The 23,707-nt window shown below is 34.2% G+C and overlaps 1 protein-coding gene across 1 annotated transcript; it reads left to right on the top strand.

Annotated features, from left to right (window-relative positions):
• Positions 1 to 17,027: 17,027 nt before the first annotated feature.
• On the top strand, positions 17,028 to 21,143 carry LOC149842620 (V-type proton ATPase subunit a2-like). Its single transcript, XM_090000705.1, is given in 10 exon segments — positions 17,028 to 17,101; positions 18,005 to 18,158; positions 18,464 to 18,597; positions 18,599 to 18,622; positions 18,712 to 18,912; positions 19,575 to 19,758; positions 19,835 to 19,918; positions 20,006 to 20,202; positions 20,272 to 20,331; positions 20,416 to 21,143. Coding segments are annotated over 10 exon segments (1,308 nt in total). The 3' UTR covers positions 20,612 to 21,143.
• The last annotated feature ends 2,564 nt before the right edge of the window (positions 21,144 to 23,707 follow it).

Below are 23,707 nucleotides of genomic sequence, written 5' to 3'. Positions count from 1 at the left end.
TGCCCCTGAGGTGGCACCATCTGGTGCTTTCTCTCCTTCATTAGCCATGTGGTAAAGTGGGGCCACCTTGAGGTGGCGCCACATATGCCTCCCTTCAGAAAAAGCAAATGCATTTGAATTTCAAATCACCAAGGAAGAAGGAGGGGCGTCCCACCCTGAGGTGGTGCCACTTTAGAAGGTCCTTAAAAGTAGCCCTGTGGCTTGGTTTTAGGAAAAGCAAAAGAAACAAGAATTCAAAAATTTTCAAATCCCCCTCTGAGGTGGTGCCTCTCCAGAGCACCTTTTTATTTTTTTAATTTTTGTTTTATTAAATAACAAATGTGGCTCACCATGAGGTGGCACCACATTTGGAGCCTCTTTAGAAAAAGTAAAAAAATAAATAAAAAAATCAAAAATCAAATCTCCCCTTTTGCCTTTCCTACAAATTAGGGAAAAGCAAACTTACCTTTGGATTTTCCTAAGTTGTAGCTCCTTTTCTTTAAAACACCCTCACACACCCCTTCTGAGGATCATGCACCCTTGTTCTGAAGACCTCCATTAGCTCAGCCCCAAGTTGCAAGCCAACATCTTTTGAAGCTCTCATTTCCCTCTCTTAATCTCTCTCTCACAACACGCCTCCCCTGGAACTTCCTCTTTCTTCCTTACACCTTCCAGCAAGCCTCCAAGGAATAGCTGAACCACCAAGAAGCAGCCAGACATGGAGGAGCTAACCTTTGTCCTCCTTCTTTCAACTCAGTAGTTGAGTGACAGTCGAATACTAAGAGTCGACCTCCGCTGCCATTGTTAAGGTAATGTTGGCTTCCTTTCATTTCTCTCATTTTTGCCAAACTACTTACGTAATATTTAAGAGGAGGATATCTTGAGGACAATGGTTGAGGATACAAAGGAGAAGCCCAGATCCAAATTTAAGTGGCAAAGGGTATGAACTCGTCATGTAAGTCTCAATTCCGAGAACCAAGTGAAATGGGTGATTCGTCCAAGCCAATAGACTGAACCCCCTTTCCTACGGTAGATATCAAATGAAGCTAATGTCTCATTGAATCATTTGCATCATACCATCATCATCATGTGTTTTTCGTATTAGATGCATCATTTAAAATCATTTTTATAATTTATATCATGTTATTGTTCATGTCATGTGATTTCATCAATATTCCTGTTAATCTCTGTAATACTCTGATTTAGGCGTGCAGCCCACTCATTATTTCATGCTTGTATTTTATTCTAAAAAACCCCAAAAACTCATATATTATGCGGATAGTTGTTTCTGATATTATGCAAAAAAAATCAGAATCATTTGAAAATGTTAACTTCATTTAAAGTCTGAAATACCGAACCGAGTTTTTGAGTAAGAAAAATGCTGGACAGATCCAGACCCGATTTATAAATTCAAGATCTCCCTCATGGGAGATTCGATTGTTGATACAAAAAATGTAGCAGGCTTGTAATTGAATCTAGTATTTAATTTGATTTTATCAGATTTTTCAGAAATATTTCACTGTTGTCAAAAATCAGAGACCACAGAACACGTGTCAGAGCCTGATATGAGCTTCTGAGACTCTGGATCAACTTGAGTCGATTGTTTCTCTCTGAGTACAGCTTGAAATCTGGGTCTATAAAATGGGATTTTCATGTTAAGGATGTCTAATATTTGGATCTGAATTTTCATAATTTTAGAAATAGCTTTGATATCCTTTATGTAATTTTAATGTGTTGTTTCGGTGCTTATACCTGTCTCTCTGATTTATGTACTTCTTATCGTATTTATATTTTTCTATCAGCCAGTCAAATGCCAAATCTATAAAGATAAAAGTTGTTTGTATGTATGTTAGAAATGTCCTCTTAAAATTTCAGAAATTTTGGTGACATATTACTATCTTTTATCTATTTTTATAGCGGATCCTGTTAATTTCATGCCTGTCAGAATTAGATCCCTGCTACTGAACTCATTATAGGTCAAATCCCGGGCTCTAAAAGTCAAAGTTGTTCATTTTTATGTTTGTCAGTATCCTACAAAATATCAAACATTTCTATGGTGGATTTTTTTGCTATTATGTTTGAACATCGTATTTGGTTCGCGCCCGCAGGCGAAATTTGCATGTTTTAAGACTTTATTTGAAATTTTGCACCTAGATGATACCATTTCATACATCTTTTTATTCCATTCTATTTCTAAGAGTAAAAGGACATTCCATGTCAAATTTGGCATGATTTGAAGGTCATTTGATATTCGGTTTAACCGTATCATCAAAACAGGGATCCCACAGGACCCTGGCCCAGGCGAAAAACAAGTGAAATTCATTATTATGGCCAAAATTTCGATGTTATTTTCAATTTTATAGTCCCATCATGTTTAATAGCATGTCATCATACCTCATCATTCATTTCATCATCATTTGATTCACTTTGAATTTTGAAATTCCCAAAAGTTTATCAAAATCCCTTCAAAAACCACAATTTCAAAAGGTATAACCTCGTTATTAGGGGTATTTTGGTCATTTTGACCACAATTCCGAATTTCAAATCTTTATTACCATATTTTCTGACATTTTTATGATTTCAAATCATATTCATATCAAGGAGGCATCAGATTGGGTTTATATCCAGATAAATCCGATAATTTCTGGATATCATCAAAAATTTCTGAAAAAACCTACATGTCTATACTAACCCAATTGCTAGTTTTGCAGGGATATTTGAAAGAAGGAGTTGAATTTCTCATTTTATTCCTTTTATTTTAGCAATGTACATATAAAATAAATATTGGAATAAGAGTTGTTTTTATGCTTAGAATAGCATGCATATCATATAGTTTATTTTTTCGTAATGTCCTGATATGTGAATCATGCATTTTTCTTATAAAACCACCATGGATGAACACGAATGGTACATGCATCAGCTCTTAAGGAGTTAATGAACTCGGTGGAGTCCATATTTATGGCCATAGTCAAAATATGGGCGAAACCCAGATTCAGCATCTTCCTATTAGTCACACTGAGCCTACACTATTGGGCTACTTTCAGAAATCATAGCATACTTCACATTTTACAAAATGTTTTGGATTTAATTAAGTTAAATTCCAAACATATTTACGGTCATAGTCGGAATATGTGAAAGATTATCTTGACTTAACTCCAAAATGCATGTTTTCCAGTGAATCCCTAAAAAATTTCATGAATATCTTCATAAAAGTGCATCATCCATTTAAGTTAGCTCACATCATGGAATTATGTGCATTCTGTTTTTCTCAATAAAATCTTTTTCAAAGAAAATCGATTTCTCAAGGATATCTTTCCTTCAAAACTTTCCTGGAATTTAAATTCTCCATTCTCAAAAAGGGGTTTTTCCAAGAGTTCTCAATAATTCTCCAAAATCCAAAATCGATTTTCAAATCCTCAAAGCCAGTATTCTCTTGATTTCAATTTTCCCAAAGATTGGATTTTCCATCTCAAAGGGATTTTCCATGAATTTCCAGCAATTGTCTAAGATAAAAAAATCGATTTTCAAATAGGGGGGTTCTCAAAAGGTGCTTTTCCTAAGAGTTGTTTGTTTCCCCATGAATAGGATTTCCCAAGAACTCATTTTCCATGGATTCTTCACTTTTTTTTTTATCATTGCAAAATTATACTTTTGCAAGTCAAACTGACCTTTAAAAAAGATTTTGAAAATAACTCACCTCCGTTTTTAAAATGCAAGAAAATTCTGTAGAATAGGACTCGTCTGTCGGTACGAGGTTTAACCATTCCTGGCGCCTTTACCAGGGGTAATTGAACCAAGGATCAAAAGTGTGCTTAGTTTTGCTCAACTTGTTTAAACTGATGTTCTATTTCCTAAATGCACAAAGAATCACATATGTGCTATGAATTTCAGAAAATGCAGATTTGAAAACATGATTTTTGCTTTGAATATTTGAAATACTTGGAAAATTCTTGGAAAATATAACACTCTGAAAATCATGAATCACAATTGAGAGAGAATTTTTACAGAAAAGAAAATTGATTTCTGAAGAAATACAAGTGTTTTGTGAAAATTGATTTCTGAGGAATTTCAAATAACTTTGGGAAAAACTTGATTTCTCTGAATTCAGACTTTGAAATTGAAGATATTATCTTGAAAAATCATGATTTAAACTTGAGAAATACTTGAAATACCACTTGAAAGCTCAGAGTTTTGAGAAAATCAATTTCTGGGTAAGACTTAGAAAATTTTGAGAAAATCGATTTCTCTGAATTGGAATTGAAATTTGCAAATTGAATGAAATGAATGTGGATTTGAAAGACATTGTTTTGAAGAATTGAGAAAATCTTTTTGTATTTTTTTTGAGAAATACAGTGCTTTTTGAAGTTAGCCTAAGAGTGTAGGCTGAATGTGACTAATACGAAGATCACAAATCTGGGTTTCATTCATATTATGACTATGGCCATGAATACGAATTTCACCGAGTTTGTCAACTCCCTAAGAGCTTGTGCATGTGCCATTTGTGTATACCATAATGGATTTGTAAAAACATGCAAGAATTGACATACATCAGATATTGAAATTTGCAGAATTAAACTATATGCAATGCTCCCTATTCTAAGCAGAAAATGTAAATCTTATTCCAAATATTATATTTGATATTACATTGAATTGAATAAAAGAGAAATAAAATAAAAAAGCTAAGTCCTTCACTTGAATAATCCTGCAAAACTAGAAATTATGTTAGCACAGAAATATAGGTTTATCTGGATTTATCCGAAAATATTGGGAAATTATCGGATATTATCCAAATGTAAACCCAGTTCATACTTCCCTGATATAAACATACATGATAAAATTGGATTGGAAATATGAATATGAGTTTTGAAAATTTGAAATTGTGGTCCAAATAACCAAAATACCCCTGATAGCAAGACTATGGCCTTGAAATCAGGGTTTTTCAGAAAGATATTTTGTAAAATACAAATTTTTAAAATTTAAATAAGAATAAATCAAACACAAGATGATATGGTATAATTGAAAATAAGAAAATCAAAGTTTGGGATTTCAAAATTGAGGTTAAATAACTAAAATGCCCCTGATAGCAAGACTATGGCCTTAAAATTAGGGTTTTCAGAAAATATTTTGGTAAAAACTTTGGATTTAAGGTTTAAAAAGATCAAATAACATCTAAATCGAACATGAGGTGTCCTAGCATGATTATAAACATGAACAAACCCTAAAAACATGAAATTATACCCAAAAAATTAGAAATATCATGAAAATCATGATTTTGGCAATGTTTCGGGATCCTGCGGGTACTCTGTTTTGCAATTTAACTCATCCAAGAATCAAACAATATCCAAAATTAGTAAAAATTAACATATGAACTTCTTATAACTCTAAAATTAAACTAGAATCATGAAAACCTATTTTTGACATAAATTAGATACAAAAATTGCATAAAAACCCAAAAATATGTTATTTTTACTCGCGAGCACGTACCAGTTTCAGTGTTAGACCCGAATCAGGGGTCAATTCACCATGGAAATTCATAAAATTTTATAGAACCATAATATAAAAAGAAAACAAAGATTCTCCCTTTTAAAGATTGGAAAAATCATCTCCGGTTAGGGAGATATCGTTCCGTCAATCTGTACTTGAATTTAACGAACATGAAATATATCAAAACAGATATTTTCAGTTGAAAATACAGAGAAAAATAGCAAAACCTATTAGAAAAATTTGAGATTTTATCAATGAATAGAATACAAATAAATAGACAGTTTTTCTTTTTACAGATCATTGATTGGATCTACGGTTAAGGATCTATGATCACCACGATTTGAATTAGAGTTTTAATAAATCATAACGAGTTTTAAAACTTGGGTCTGACTATCTGTGAAAAGAAAAATAGCAGGTAGTGACAACAAATTACAGAAAAATTACAGTAAATACTAGACATTAACATGAGATTGTTGCACTTTACGGATTGCAAATCAGACTTTGGATGAGAGAAATAACGCAATTGCAAGTTACCTATGAAGTTCAATAGCGATTTTAACGATTGGAAATCACGATTCGATCTTTTATTTTTCTGACAAAGTTATTGAATCCCAAAACCTCTAATTTTTTACAAAGACTCAATGACATATTCGTGGACCACATATAAAATTTTTAGAGATTTTTAACAAAGATTTAAACATAGAATAACATGATTTCTACAGTTTTAGAATGAAAACACATGGAAATTTAAGAAACACTAAAAAAACATGATTTAATAATGGAAAACAATAAAAAATATCTAAACAGCAAAACAAAATTTATTTTACTACTGAAACATATGCAATAAACATTAATATGACCAAAAAATTAAAAAAACACAGGGAATCCATGGCTGAAATTACTTTTACCATTGAAAACATGGATTTAATCCATTTAACAGATAAATCTCATGTTTCGTTGGTTAAGAACATGAAAAACAGTAGTATAAATGATTCTAATGGATTAGAATCTCGAAAAACAGCCTTGAATAAGATTAGATCATCTTCTTGGATCGAATTTGATGTCTTGATTAAGAATCATTGTTGAAATCCATGAACAAAGGGCGCCCATGGTGAAATCCATGTTTAAAACATGAAAAAACATTAACAAGAGCATAAAATTTTTATGAAAAGTCGTACCTTGGGGCTGCAGCTGCAATGAAGGAAGGAGGAGGTGCTGGAGAGAGAAGAGAGAAGCTCCAAGATTTACCAAAAGGAAGAATAGGGGTCGACCCCCTTATGGCCACTATTTATAAAAAAAAAATAGGTTTTTAGTTAAAGAGTTTGGAAAATTCCAAACTCTTTACTAATTGGCTTTCTTAGGGGGGGGGGGGGGGGGGATTTTCATGTGAGATTACCTAACTACCTCTAACCCTAACTAACCTAATTAGCCTCTAATTGAACTCCTAACTAGACTAAAAGACTATCAAATGTGGCGCCACTTGGCATTTTTCCACATTTTTTTTAAACTTAAAACTTTTAAAAATGATATTTTAGAACCAAAGTTAAGATGGATTTTCAAAATCATTTTGACTCTTCTAAATCTCTAATCTAACTAGGACACTGACTAACCCTAGTCTAACCCTGACTTCCTCAAATGTGGCACCACCCCGAGTGGGCCCCACTTGAATTTTTCAAAAACCATTTTAAAACTTGAAAAACAAAGGTTTTCAAAATAAGGTTAAAAATGAAATTGAAATTGAATGTTTTTAAACCAAATAGAGTTCTGACTGAATCAGAACTCTTCCAGATGGGGTGCCAACTGAGTGGGCCCCACACCAGGGTTTTGAAAATTTTGAACTAAAAACTAAAAATGGCTTTGAAAAGGGGTTAAAATCAACAGATGAAATTCAAAGGTTTGAAAATGGAGTTCTAAATGAACTAAAACTCTGGATCAGAGTCCTGAACCAATTAGGACTCTGAGGTTTTAGATTTTAAAAGCTAAATGAAGGAGTTTTTGAAAGATTTCATCAGAACTAATAAAAATAAATTAGAAAATCAGTTAGAATTAGAGTCCTAACTCAACTGAAACTCTAAAAGAGAGTTATGAATCAGCTGGGACTTTAAAAAATGACCTAATTTTTAGAAAAACAAATAGAGAAAGTAAAAATGAAAGTAAAAACAAACTTTAGAATAGACTCCTAACTGGATTAGGACTCCGGAACAGAGTCTTGATCACACTAAAACTCTAGATTTTTTTGGTATTTTCTGAAAAACAGATAAAAGAATTTATGAAAATAGTGACAAACAGTGAAATCAAAGCAGAGTTCTGATCCAACTGGGACTCTAAAGACAGAGTCCTAATTGAACTAGGACTCTCAGAATTTTGGATTTTCTGAGAAAACAAATGAGGGAATCTTGAAGACAGGTGAAAATAAGATAAAATTGAAGTCTGGTTCAGAGTCCTGGTCTGATTAGGACTATGAGGAAGAGTCCTAATTCGACTAAAACTTTGAGAATTTTAGGTTTCCTAAAAGGAAAATGAAGAGATTTTAAAAGAACTTTTGAAAACCAATGAAAATGAAGTGAGAAAATAAACTTTGGATAGAGTCTTGTTTCGATCAGGACTCTGGGACAGTCCTGATTTGATCAGGACTTTGGAAAAAAATCCCAGAATTTTGAAATTTCATGATAAAGGTGTAACAATTTTGAAATTTGAAAAGATAAATAAAGAGATTTTGGAAGGATTCTCTCAAAATTGAAATTAGGGCCAGAGTCCTGATCCAACTGGGACTCTTTGAATAGAGTCCTGGTTTGACTAAAACTCTGAGTTTTTGACTCATTTTGAAAGATTTTGAAAGATTTGATTAAAAGTAAATGAAATAGCCACGAAAGATAGAGTCCTAATCCGACTGAAACTCTGAAGAAGAGTCCTAATTCGAGTGTAATTCTTGAAAAAGAGTCCTAATCCAACTAGGACTGTAGGATTTTGGCCAAAAATGGAGAAAATGGACAAGGGATATGACTATAATTGGTTTTAAACCAAAATGGAGTTTTGAAAAAGTTTAAAAAGATGAAAAGGCAGAATTTTGATCCAACTAGGACTCTAAATTTTTTGAAAAAATTGATAAATGAAGGAATCCAGAAGTGACACCACCTAAATGAGTCTCATCTGAGGATTGAAATCAGTTGAAATTGAGTTTAAAATGAATCCAGATTATTTTTCTGAAGAAAATAAGATCCTGGGGGTTAATAAATGGAAAATATCAATGCAAAAACCCAGGTTTATGAAATTTGATCTTGAAAGAAAAGTTTTAAAACTCGAATCTGGATTTAATATATTGAAAACAGGAGTTCTAGATCTCGATAATGAGATGCAATGCAATGAAATGACATGTCAAACGCATGCAGTGATATGCAGTGACACATGAAATGTAAACACTGAATGAGGGTGAAAATTTGGGGTGTTTACAGCTGCTCATCTTTGCTACTAAGCCGGTTAGAAGCCGAGCTTAGTGACAAAGAAAAACACACCAAATTTGGACTATAAAAATGCTCCAGTTATAAGAATCTGACCGGGTATGAAAGATCTGGCTCCGACGGTAATGATAGATATGAAATAGAGAATAAAGAAGAAGATTCACCTCATCGTAATGAGGCTCAAGTTTATCCCTTAACCTGGATGGGACAAAAAAATACCTCATGAAAGAACGAGGTTCATGCTTAACCCTTAACCTGAAGGGGACGATACCTTATGAAAAAACTAGGCTCAGGCTTGACCCTTACCCTGAAAGGAGACGATACCTCATGAAAAACTGAGGCTCAGGCTTAACCCTTAACGTGAAAGAGGACGATACCTCATGGAAAACCGAGGCTCAGGCTTAACCCTTAACCTGAAAGGGGACGATACCTCATGGAAAAACGAGGTTCAGGCTTGACCCTTAACTTGAAAGGGGACGATAAACAGAATCCTCAAATAAAGAAACCATGATGGGACCTTCGAATTTTGCACAATAAATCCGAAAGGGGTTTGCAAAAGGAAGAAAGGAGGTTCCCTAAAGCTTGGAAAATGATTGATCTTGGGCGTCTCATTGTTAAGACTATATGGCTTTTAAAACAGATGACCTTTTGCAGAAACAATTCAAGTTTAACCCTTATCCTGAACGGGGACTGTCTATGGTGGGACAGTAGGGAGCACAGGAAAGTATGCGAATCTGAGAGCCCAGGCACTCAAATCTAAACAAGAAGGGAAAGATCTTGGACAACTCTCGTTATCCGATCCTAAAAGGGATAAAAACAACGCATGGATACATCAAAATAGATATCAAGCTTTCACTTCATGTCAAGATAACTTAAAAAGATTGCCAATAAGATAAAAATTATAGTTAATTCAAGAATGATTGAAAATAAGCACATATATATGAAAAATATTTCCTCTTTCTGCCTAGAGTATTACCTCTATCTCGACTTAACTTCATAGAATCAATATTCGAATTCAACTACTTGCAATTGACTTTCTTTCAAGGAGGCTATCAATTTTCTTGATATGAACGAAAAAGAAAAAATTCTCATTGTGAAGGTAATTGGTGAAAGGATATTGATAAAAGAATTTCACAAAATTTAAAGATGATTCTTGGCAGAGTTGGCAGTTTGATATCTTGGGATTCTTTTCTCAGGATGGTCTTTTTGCTTTTTTTGGAGCTCTCTTGGGTTTCTGGAGAGTTTATTACATCATCCTTCATTTTGGAGATGTCATAGCTTTTCTCTTTTTTGGGAAGGGTACGTCACAAACTCCTTCATCTTGGAGATGTTTTGATCCTTCTTTGCCTTAGGAATTATATTGACGGTATTAGCTCATTGGTTGGTGATCTCTTAATGACAGCGGAAATTAAATATCTTTTAGGGTTTGTTGGGAGGTTCATCGCATTCGCCTTCAACTTGGCGGTGATCTGAACTTTCCTTAGAAGGATTCGTCACAAACTCCTTCATCTCGGAGATGATCCAAATCTTCTTTGTCTCCGGGGGTCTAACTCATCCACCAGCCTTCAACTTGACGATGATTGAGAGATCCCTTTTGTAGATATTTAATTGCAGCTTAAATGATTGAGGAGATATGGATTGGGTGAACTCTTTTTTTTTATCGCTCAGGATATTTCCACTGCCTCATTTTTATAAGAATGGTCTTTAAAGATGTGCCATAGTTGCGATCAATATCAATCACTTACGGCTTTGCGACAACATTGAATTTTCTTTGCTAGCCATATCAAGCATTTATTCTTCATCCCTTTGATTGGCCAATAGAAAGAATTTGGATTTTGAATCCTTCTTCGCAAAAACTTCACTCTTTTTGGAAGTAATACTGAAAGTAATCTGAGGTAATTCTTTTGTGCAATAAGAGATTTTTGAGATTAACAACTATTTTCATGACAAATTGGTAAAATATTCTTGAAATCCTTGGTGAAAGAAATCGCTTGAGGTCTAAATGACACATCTGTGGCTAGATTCTCCTCTCCTTTTCCCAAAGAAGAGACTCAGACTTGACCCTTATCTGAACGGCTAACAAAAAGATACTCCTCTCTTCCCTAAAGATGAGGTATTTGCAAAACAAACTTTCAAAGATAAATAAAGTTTTCGTCAAAACTCCATATTGCTAGACTTCTCTTATGGAAAGGGGGACACTAACAAAGGTTGGAAAGGATATCATACAGAAGCGAATCCATCACACTCTCCCTAAAAAAGGGTCCTCGGTGATGGGGTGGCCTAACAAAAGATATTTAGGGTTACAAGGAGAACGCGCTTCCGTCGAAACTCTCCCTGGAAAAAGGGTTCCTTGTGTGACAATAAAGATTGTTTTGCAAACTATTCATGAAGCACGAGTCCCTTCAAACTCTTCCTAGAAAAAGGGGTTCGGCGAACGAACAACAAAGACATGCGAAAAGAACGAGATCCCTCAAACTCTCCCTAGAAAAAGGGTCCTTCGCAAGAGAAATGATTGATACTTGATTTTGAGTTAGTTGGCAGATGAATTCAACACAAAGGTCGAATCTCGAAAGACCATAATTGTCGGATGCGACCCAAAGGTTGGAAAGATATGATTGACTTTGATAGAATCTATTAACTCAAAGGTTTTGTTTGCTAAAAATTGATGACTGGAGGTCTGACTAACAAAATAGATGACCCGAAGGTATGTTTGATAGACTGGAGTGACCTAAGGGTCTGACAAAGATTGTTTGGTTTGCAGATATGAAGATTAATATTGAGTCTGAACCCCAATGCGAATCTAGTGTTTGGATTGCGACCAGTATGAAGACTGAATTTTGATAAAGTACCAGTACGAGCACTGGATTTCAAAAGATCACCAGTACGAGCACTGGATTTTAAAAGATCACCAGTACGAGCACTGGTTTTTTGAAAGATTACCAGTACGAGCACCGAATTTTAAAAGATTACCAGTACGAGCACTGTTTTTAAAAGATTACCAGTACGAGCACTGGGTTTTTAAAAGATTACCAGTATGAGCACTGGTTTTTTAAAGGATTACTAGTACGAGCACTGTTTTTTTTTTTAAGATTACCACTACGAGCACTGGGTTTTAAAAGATTACCCATTAGTTGTGATGAGAGATTTTCAATCTTCACCCTCACGAAGACTCGGACAGTTGATCGGGATCTCTGGATTTGTCCCTTATCCTGAATAAAATTTGGTGCAAATGCAGAATGGATGTAAGCAAATGCAAACACATGCGAATAAACGTAAATGTATGTGAATGAATGCAAATAAGCAGATTTTGTTTGATCCTGCCTGCATACAGGGTATTTTGAATAAAAAAATGAGTTTTATAACAAAAATGCCCCAGTGTATTCTGGGAGAGCGACATTCGGATAAAAGAGTAATTTATCATTGTTAAAGGAAATTTATTGAGGGATACAAAAGATAGCATAGAAGTTTTCTAAGTATAGAATTTCTTCAAGTGTCGGGCATTGATAGGATCTGGTAATTCTACCCCGTCTGCACTAATCAGATGATATGAATTTCGTGGTAACACTTATTTGACCACGTAAGGCCCTTCCCAGATCAGTGACCATTTGCCACGTGGGCGGTGCTTGAGATGAGTTATTGATCTAAGGACCAAATCATTAATTCGGAATCTTCTTTCGATGACTGACTTGACATATTGCCTAGATATCCTCTGTCGATAAGACTGAGCATGCTCCGCTGCTTTGAGTCTTCTCTCATCGAGTATATCAAGTTGTACCAATATTTACTGCTGATACTAATCGAGTGGTAGCTCTAGGAGAGATGCAAATTTAAGGGCAGTTTTCTGAACAAAATGACCACACTTAAACACTTATACATGGATGGTGAACACATGCATATGATTATGATAACTCATGCACATTATCAAATTGGTATGAATGATTGTGCATTTGGAAACATGTTAACATCATTGCATATATTGCATATCATTATGATTTTTGCATACGACACATCAATGATCAAAATGAATCATCATAGGCCTGGTGATCCTTGAGTTTTGTGTTGCTCTTTTATTTCTTGCGTTAATGCATCACAAAAATCACATTATTATTGTTTCACTATTCTATGCTCTTCCGCGGAATATGGTCATGTGATATGTCTCGCATGGGAATATGCAAGCTTGTGTATTTTACCTTTGTATGCTGAATTGCAAAACTTAAAGAATTAATAATGATAACAAGATAAAGAAAAAGAATAGTGTAATATACGTTCTGACATCTCTTATAGTTATAATGAAAATCTTAGAGTTTCGGTTTTTGGAGACCACGAGAATACAAAAACTCTGTGTGCATTATTAATTACCCCTAAACCCGATATTGAGGTTTCTTCTTCTGGCCACAGTTTTAGAGAGAGTCTGCCACTTTACTTGGGAATGGTGTAGACACAACTGTTATTTTGGTATACCAAGAAAGTGACACTATTGGATGTGGAGGTCCTTAGTGTCTTGACATTAGATATGGAGGTATAATGTTTCAAAGGTGATTCAGTTGAGGGTTAAGTTTGAAACCCAGTAATAAAATACAACTTGTGTGCTAAGTTACTCTAGAAACCCTACTTGATTTCGGGAAATTTTACCCGTTTGGTGTATCCGCGAGCAACAGTAATAAAAAGAGAAACTTAAATTGTGTGCATTCTAATAGGGACATGCATATAATAAGAGAACTTGATCAAAGATAATAAAGTATTCATGTATGTGCATAGACATCATGCATTTTCCTGATATGCATTAGATCATACATATTTACTTGCTTCTCTACTTGCTCTGTATGATTGAATGCATAATATTATATCATGTTGCATGCTGAATGTTTTAAATGCTTATCTGAACCATGTTCTTATTGCAATAGTATTCTTCTAAATTATTGCATGAATTCGTATATGTATTCTTTATGTTAATTTATTTCATTAGAGGGATTCGTGCGCAGAATTTCTTGAATTTTTGACACTTTACTTTTGTTGTTTTTTACAGCCTAGGCTATCAGTGAAGTGACACACTTTTGAGAGAGCTACGAGTGTTACACGTTTGCTAGACAACTTCACAGATGGATATCATAGCTCTGCTTTTCTTACTTTTTCTTTACACTTAATTTTTATTGCACTTTGATTTTCTTATGCAATTGTCTCGAGACTACTATTATTTCCTATTTAATAAAATTTGGCTTGCTATAGTGTGAATGATAAATGTAAGATATCTAGTGATTTGTTTGGTTATCCAATTGGGAGTAGAACTGTAAAGACCCCGGGTCTCTAAAAATATTTTCGCAATGGTTTAAAAAAAATCTGAAAATATTTTCGCAATGGTTTAAAAAGAAAAAATCTGCACTTTTTAAGGGGTATGAGTTGGGGTCATTACAGTTATTGTGTTACACAAGGCTAGTAACTATTATACGAGCCTTCCTAGATTGCTTCTCATCACTTTGAACCGAGCTTCATTAATTTGATTATGCTTGTTTGGCCCATGTCACATGAACACGGACATGGACTCATACAATACAAGTTTTAACCTACCTAGCCGATGCAGAGAGTGTGAATCTGTCCGGTTTTCCCCAATCTGCCCTTTTTTTTTAATCTGCCCAACCGACGGTTGGCTGGGCTTTAAAAGCCAACCGGCTGGGCTCACTTCTTTCATTCAGCCTAAAAATTTTCTATTTACCACTTTACTTATATATTTATATATTTCTAAAATCGACCAAAGTTGTACCAGTATTTTCTTCTTTTTAAAAACAGTCTTAAACTGGGGTTCTTAATCAACATGTACGCTGCCCAGTTTGTCCACTTATATATTTTTGTACATAGCTCTATATATGTTGAATTGATGCCCCATAGACGTATTGTTCACAATTCATTTAGGTGTTATTTTGAAGCACTTTCAGGTACTGTTTTATATGCTGTCATATGCAGGGTGGCACCACGTAAGGGTGTTGTTTCCACACACATTTATGGGCTGTTATGAAACCCACTTAGGTACTGTGTTTACAGAATGTGGATACAAATAATTTAGAACCACGTCACTGTGTGATTCCTAAGTACTTTTAGGTGATGATCTGAACCATACGTCTATGCTGAGTGAGCCGCCAAGCTAGTAGAAAAATATACTTTCGAGTATGCAAGTTTATTACTCAAGTATACATGCATATGCATGTTTAAAATCAAGTATGTATGTATATGCACATTTTCATTCAAATATACCTGTATATATAGATATGCATATGTAAACAGATTCTCTTGCAAATCTACATGCACATGCTTAGTTTTACATTCAAATTTGCATGTGTGAACAGATTCACTTGCAATGCTCCATGCACATGATGAGTCTTACATTCAGTTTCACATGAATCCTGTACAAAGATTAATTTAACATAGAACCTGCAACTAAATATGTTGTTCTAACACGAACTCATGCAAAACAAAATTTGTGGTTTAACACGATAATAAGCATATACCGAAATCAGGTAAGAAAATTTATAAAACATTGCAGATCATATATTTTCTTTTCACCAAGAGTTTAGTGTACTAAATCTGGACCAGATCTGCCCATGTTTATTAGATGGCAGATCTGTCCAAATTATGGATCTACGGCACTATATAAACACACACACACACACATACACACACACACACACACACACACACACACATATATATATATATACATAGATTTTCCAAAATAAATTCTGGAAAGGAAACTCGTTAATCCCAATCCATGTGTATTAGAGTAAATACCCATATATACTCTTTTCCTATGGATTTTCACTAAAATCTTACATGGAAATCTAATCCATGCTCTTTTTCTTATTCGAAACAAGAGAAAGACACGTACCTCACGTGTAGATAAAAAAAATAATATGGATTTAATGGTGGAAACGACGGATGAATGAAGAAGGTAGCCTTCTTCTCCCTCTTTCTCTCTTTTTCTCTCTTTTTTTTCTCTCTTTCTTTCTTTTCATTTTTTTTGAGGCTATTTATAGAGAAAAGGAGGGTGACACCCCCTCTTATCCATCCAGCAACTAAACTCTAATTGGAACTCTCTCACTTTCCAAAATTTTAAAACTCTTTAGGACTTTTCAAATTTTTAATTCATTTGGAACTCCATGTTTCTTAAACCTTTTTAGATGCTTTTAGGTATGTTTAAGGGCTCTATAAAGAGTCCTAGACACACTAAAAGAATAATCTCAGAATTAATTAAAACTAATTAATTAATTAATTAATAAATAAATACCTAGAGGCTTCCAAAAATTATATTATTGAACTAGAACACTTCTAAAGTAATTTTATATGGGTTTAAGGGCTCTACTTAGAGTCCTAAACAATGCCAAATTTAATTTTTGGAATTACATTAAAATAATTAATTAATATTAAATAACAAATAAAAGGTCTGGGATGAATCCCATTCCTAGGTTTTGAATTGCTGGGCTGATCCTTTGTCTCCTCACGCTTAGGCATTTGCCAGGGTCAACTAGGCTAGAGCAGATTACCTACCTCATGCAGGTGCGGCAAGGTCATCTGGCCTGCTGGGGTTAGAATAAGCAACCGCTTGTAGACTTTAATAACTATGGTTTCGTATGAAATTGACCCTTCTGGAATTTTAATCAAGGTTTTCAATTCATTGTTCTCTTCATCAACTTTCTGCTATGTTTGAGCAACATAGCATGCGTGTAAAGAGAATTAAACAATTGTTGCAAAGTTTTCCTGAGGAATGATCAACCTGAGACAAAATTGTCACTAGAAGCACTCATTGGCAATAGTTTCTTTTTAGTAAATTACAGATTGGATATTTTCACAATATAGGTCAATAGTATGCTTCTTCCGATGATGCTAAATGTTGAGGGTTTGAACCTGCTAGTAGCATGCTTAGAGCACCATTTTGAACGTGAAATTTTGGAGTTAAACTCTCATGTTATTTGGAAAATAGAAAAGAAACAAAAAGAAAGACAGTGAATTGGATTCTTAATTGTTGAGTTATGGTTTAACTGATACAGATCTAATGGTGGTCCCAAATCAAATGCTGGAACAATAAGCCAGTCTATCAGATTATTTTTGCATGTGAACATGTCTCCTGACGCATGGCAGTTGCTGATTGCATTCTTGAGAAACTTGAAGCTTACTATTATTAATGAGGTCACGTACATATGTTGTATTCATATTGTTTACCAAGTCATTCATTAGTGTATCAGGGGTAGTTTAGTAATTGTTCACCCCAACACATGTAAAAGTCAATTTTTATGTACCCGGGGTATTTCAGTCATAGAAATTTTGTAAACCAAAGGGGTCGACCCTTGGATACTTTGTAACTTTTCCCTTTCAGAACTAATGAAGCTTTCTCATAAGTGTTCTCTCTTCTTTTCCATTTCTTGCTTTGATGCTTCCGTAACCTATAACTTATAAGAACATCTGGCTTCACTATATTTATTGAACTTGATGTTTCACAAAACTACCTAATTCTGTTAACTGGAATGCTAATTAGAAAAACAAAAATAGGCTAATGCTACTGTATCAGACCTCTGTAACTGAGTAGTTATCTTTCCTGCCTCTTTTCTGGGGTACATGGGGTTCAAATGTCACAAGAAAGATCCCAAGTTATGTTATAGATAGATATGTGCTAACAAGCACCATTATAGAGTGTCAGAAGTAACATCAATTGAGGACCACAGGTAGATTGCAGAATTATAAATCGGTGGTCTTGTGGTTTAGGCAAGAGGTTGACACTGTTATAGATAGAGAAAGTGTAATTAGCTAATGTAGGCCTCATTGAAGAATAAATTGGAAGGTAAGCTTTTGTACATGCTCGATTGTGGCTGTTTAATACTTGACAATTACTGCTCCTGCAATTTGACAGGATAATTGTAGTCTATCCTGCAGTTTGTTGTATTTTTAGCTTGGCTGAATGTCCTCATTAACTTTACATCTAATGCATGTAAAATACCTGACCTATTAGTATGATAACCTCTCATGGCTCTGAATAAATGTGTAACCAGTCAAGAGTCAGATTCCTACAACTAATGTGGTGAATTTTATTCCATTTGCAGGGTGGCTAGGTATCAAGAAACAAATCCTGGTGTATACACTGTCATTACATTCCCATTTTTGTTCGCAATTATGTTTGGTGACTGGGGACACGGTATATGCTTGTTACTTGCAACATTGTATTTCATAGTCAGAGAAAAGAAGCTTGCAACCCAGGTAATTATTATCCATACCATGTCTCTCTTTTCCTCATTGTCCATAAATGAGGGCCTTCTTAACATGCTCTCTATGTTCTGGAGTTTCATATGATATGTAGGCTTGTGCTTTGTTATTCATATACATTGAAATGTTCTTTTTCATTTAAATCTCTTTTGGTTTCTTCTCCATTCCTATTTGATATATACTGTGTGTACACTTATGTTCTGAGTCCATAAGAAGAATTCAGCTCCTTGCTACTGCATGTGCATGCATGTCTATTCTTAAGCAGACTTCAGCTCATTGCTTTTGTCCTAAATTTGCAGAAGCTTGGTGACATTGTGGAGATGACATTTGGCGGCCGTTATGTTATTTTGATGATGGCACTTTTTTCCATTTATACGGGATTAGTTTATAATGAATTCTTCTCTGTTTCCTTCAATCTTTTTGGGCCCTCTGCATGACTGTCGTGAGCCTTCCTGCAGGTAAAAGAAAATTGACAAATATTTTAGTCGCTAGGGCTCCTACCATTTATTATTAGCTAATTAGACACTAATGGAATTTCTCTTTGCAGTGATGCTTCTACAAGTGGCTTGATTAAAGTGTAGAGTCCTTACCCATTTGGTGTGGATCCCGTGTGGCATGGTAGCTGCAGTGAGCTGCCGTTCCTTAACTCGTTGAAGATGAAGATGTCAATCCTCCTTGGGGTAGCACAAATGAACCTGGGTATCGTGTTGAGCTATTTCAATGCCAAGTTTTTTGGAACCAGTATATGGTAAGCATCATTACTTTTTCAATGTTATGATAATATATCATCACTATCTTGAGACAGTACAATATGAGTTATTCATGTCAGTGTTTAATGCTTTTCTTTAATCTGATGCTTTTGTAAAATTATGGTTACCAGCACACTTACTACCCTCTTTTATTTTAACATGCACTGCATGTGACCTTTTTATTTTGAAAAGAAAGGTGAAGTATATAATAGGAAGCTCTTCATGGGCCTGGGAGGAACAAGATGAATATAAATAAATGTTTTTGTATGCGGAGGGGATGGTTTAGATGTTTATGTTTTGAAACAAACAAATATGATTAGAGAATGGCAAAATCATTAGGTCTTCAAAGATACATGCCAACATGACCTTATCATATGAACAAATTTCAAGATAGATTGGCACTTGAAGATGAGTAGGGATGGATTGTTCTTGCCATGCGATATAGCATTCTCATGATTCGTGAATATTATCTTGTGTTCTTTTCATCAGTCTTCTTGCCTTCTGTGTTTTTTGGGCAATATTTTATTCCTGCATCTTTCTTTCAACAAATTTTTCTTTCTGTCAAGTTTCAAAAGAAAAAATGATACTCTTCACTTTGGATTTCTGCCCCACCTTTTTTCAGTTATATTATTGGATCTGATTGTTCTGATTGCCATGACAGGTATCAGTTTGTCCCACAGGTGATATTTTTGAATTGCCTTTTTGGTTACCTTTCTCTTCTAATTATTGTCAAATGGTGCACGGGTTCAAAAGCTGATCTATATCATGTAATGATATATATGTTCCTGAGTCCAACCGATGACCTTGGTGAAAACCAACTTTTTGCTGGCCAGAAAATGGTTCAGGTAACAGTTGATCCTGGTTATTTGCGTTTGGTCATCACAAAGTGACAAGAATACTGATTAATTGTCGAACTGCCAGATTGTATTACTATTATTGGCATTGGTTGCAGTCCCATGGATGTTGTTCCCAAAGCCCTTTCTTTTGAAGAAGCAACATGACGAGGTATGTATGCATTGTGAATCTAGGTCATTGTTACTTTTCTTCCATGAGATTTAACTAATTTCCCTTCAATTTACTCTGTTATTGCAGCGGCACCAAGGTCGTTCCTATGCCATCATTCATAATTCTGATGTTGACTCGTTTGACCTGGATGTGGATCATGATTCTTCTGAGCATGAGGAATTTGAGTTCAGCGAAGTTTTTGTTCACCAACTCATACACACCATAGAGTTTGTCCTTGGAGCTGTCTCTAATACTGCTTCATATCTTCGGTTATGGGCTCTTAGGTAGTGAGCCTATTCATTGTCTGCCTTCTTGTTTTTGTCCTACACTCATTGTCTCTTTTTCTTGTGCAGTCTCGCTCACTCAGAATTGTCGAGTGTATTCTACGAGAAGGTTCTGCTTCTTGCATGGGGGTGGGTAGTTTGTTGCTTATTTTCTGAATCTTACTGTCAAATTTTCATTGTCTGGATCATGAATCATAATGATGTGGTCTGCAGGTTCAACAACATATTTATCCTTATTATTGGAGCCATTGTTGCGACCGTTGGCGTGCTGCTTGTGATGGAAACACTGAGTGCATTCCTGCATGCTTTGAGGCTTCACTGGGTTGAGTTCCAAAACAAATTCTATGATGGGGATGGTTACAAGTTTTATCCATTTTCTTTTTCATTGTTGAGTGAAGAGGATGATTGATGTTATATTCCCAATAGTGCCGGCATTGGAAAACAACAATTCTCTGTGTAAAGCATATTCATGGAAATGGGAGATAGAAGATGCTATAGTTCATCCTTTTTGTAGAGCAGAGTTTCTTGGAGGTGTGGATTGTAGCATATTACATGGTATGGTTTATTCATCTTCATTTTTTTTTGTTATCTAGAGTTGATATTTTCTGGCTAGAACCTGAATGAGCATCACCGGTTCTCACATTGTAAGTACAATAATCCAACTACGGGATAAATAATATTTGTTCTTGCAGCTTTTGTAATAAACAACGATCATGGTCATCTTCCGGATATAATACTATGCATATGTAAGGGTCTGATGAGATAGCCTGGATGGTTAGGTCACACTATCATAATTGAGTGGTCGTAGGTTCAAATCCCTTGAGGTTATCAAAATAGAGAAAAGAAAACGAAAAATGATCGTATTGTATGACAAAATTGACATGTTTTTCAAAATGCCCTACAATCTTCGAAATTCACTACATGTTCAAATTTGCAAATGTTTGACTTTTTTAGGATCATTTTGATTGCACGAGCGAACCTTTTGAAGTTCGCTTGATATACCGGTACGCTCTTCAGGTATCACAAACTCTCACTAAAAAGTAGATTTACATTTTTTTTTGTTCCTCACAAAAATTGCATAATCATATCTATGAACTTTTTGTAATTGAAGCTTAGAGACACTTCGTAAATATTCTATTAAATTTGCATATATAGTACAAAGTTCTCATAACTAAATATGTGAACTTGTAACTGAAATCTGGCGTAACTTCAGAAATATTTTATTAAATTCGCATATAGTATGAAGTTCAAGTAACCATATATGTGAACTTCTTGTAATTGAAACTTATTGAAACTTTGTAAACTAACTTTACAGATATAATATGAAGTTCACATAACCAAACCTGTGAACTTGTGATTGAAACTTGTCGAAACTTTGTAAATATTTCACTAAACTCGAATGTATAGCATGAAGTTTACATAACTGAATTTGTGAACTTTCAGTAATTGAAACCTTTTAAAACTTTACAAATACTTCACTAAATTTGCATATATAGAATGAAGTTTGCATAACGAAATTCATGAACTTCCTTTAACTGAAACATGTAGAAACTTTGCAAATATTTTACTAAATTTGCATATATAATAAGAAGTTTGCATAGAATTGTGTATCTCTTTTGTAACTAATCCTCAAAAAGATTCGCAAATATAAGGCGATTTAGGTAAATTTTTGGCATGTGAATTTTTTTACATTTGTGTGCTTGTTGAATCATATATACATATATATATATATATATATATATATATATATATATATATATATATATATATATATAGAGAGAGAGAGAGAGAGAGAGAGAGAGAGAGAGAGAGAGATTTGTTTTGTTTCTAGAAAGATCTTTAACCCTTTTTCCTCTAGAACCCTAAGCATTTTTTCTTTCTCCTTGCGATGATTCTCGTAAAATTTTTTGTTGCATTACAATGAGATTCTGTTATCCTTCGCATAATCTTTTCAAGTTAGTTTTTTTTTTAGTTTATAACCCGAATAAACTGCTCTCGATACGAAGAATTGATCGTGCTGACTCAACCTTTCATACCTAAGGTCATCATGCCGACAACATAAAACTCTTGAGGCTAGGACCCCTGCCCTCAGGGCCTATGATACACATTGGCTTGTGCAAAAGAGTGACACCCATGAGAATTGAACCTTGACTACCCGTCTAGTAGCAAAGACCCAATCCCACTACGCCAATCCCCTTGGGGATCCTAGGTTTTGAAAGGTGAGTTCTATACAAACTATATATATATATATATATATATATATATATATATATATATATATATATATATATATATATAGAGAGAGAGAGAGAGAGAGAGAGAGAGAGAGAGGGGAGAGAGAGAGAGAGTAATGTATTAGTTCTACCCACTTTCTCATTATGTCCCCCAAAATCATATTTTTTGGTATTTTTTGTCATATCTAACACCATAGATATGATCTATATATTTGTTTAGTGGGAACCAACTTTTGGATCACTAGAATCTGACCTGTATACAAGTTTTTTTGGTGATCCAAAGTTAATGTCTATGAAGGTACCAGTTTTTTTCTGACTCAAAAAAATTATTTTTTTGTCAAAAAAACATCATCCAAGTGTCGATTCTCACTAAATCAAGCATGATAAACATATCTAACGGTTTAGATCTATCATAAAACACTTAAAAACTATGGGATAGAATGGAGAAGAATGAGAAATGAGACCTAATATGTTCAGTTATCATATATATATATATATATTGTTTTATTTTGTTTCAAACTTTTTTCTTTATTTGTAGATATGAGCATTTAATAGCCTCATGTGTATTTGTGTTTGGTTGTTGTGGATATTTTTTGTATGATTTTTTGTGTTTTACTTGATATTTGCCAGCAGATTTATAGTTTAGTTTTTTTTTATAGATATATATTTGTTTGTATTGTATATGACTTATGTTTGTTTATTTGTCTTTTAATTAATATTCAATATTTTTGTATTTGTATAATAGGGCTAAGGTTTATGGTTTTCAGAGTGGTTGTTGTAGGTACTTATGTTAATTGAATATATGAAGTGTATATGGATGACCTTTTGCCACATGATATTTTCATTAGATAAATGATATGTTGTGTGGTTGTTGTAATATGTTAATGATGACCTCTGAAAGAGTTAAAGTACAATATTGTAACATTGATCATAGTAATTGGAAATCTATATTGATTTTCAAAAAAATAGGTTTAATGAATTTGTGGCTTTGATGTCTCATAAAATCAATTATGCAGAAGGGTCATTAGGCCTCTAATATAGTTATTCTCTAAATGTAGATAGCAAATAAATGTTGATAGATATTTTAAATGACAATGATGTAAAATCGATGTTACTTAGTAGCGACATTTACTTAATTGCTTGTAAAACTAAACAAAAAGTCGTTGGTTGTGAAGTTAAACAAGCAGTTGGAAGTGGGATACAAATAGTTGATGAATGAAATCATGTGCATCTATTGAGCTTAGTCCTTTGGTGAACATTCAATTGTCCCA

Source organism: Nuphar pumila, chromosome 3 (assembly GCF_984573655.1).
Source record: "Nuphar pumila chromosome 3, dmNupPumi1.hap1.1, whole genome shotgun sequence".
Classification (NCBI taxonomy): Eukaryota; Viridiplantae; Streptophyta; class Magnoliopsida; order Nymphaeales; family Nymphaeaceae; genus Nuphar; species Nuphar pumila.
The sequence above is the reverse complement of the archived record's forward strand: the minus strand, read 5'-3'. Positions and strand labels throughout refer to the sequence as shown.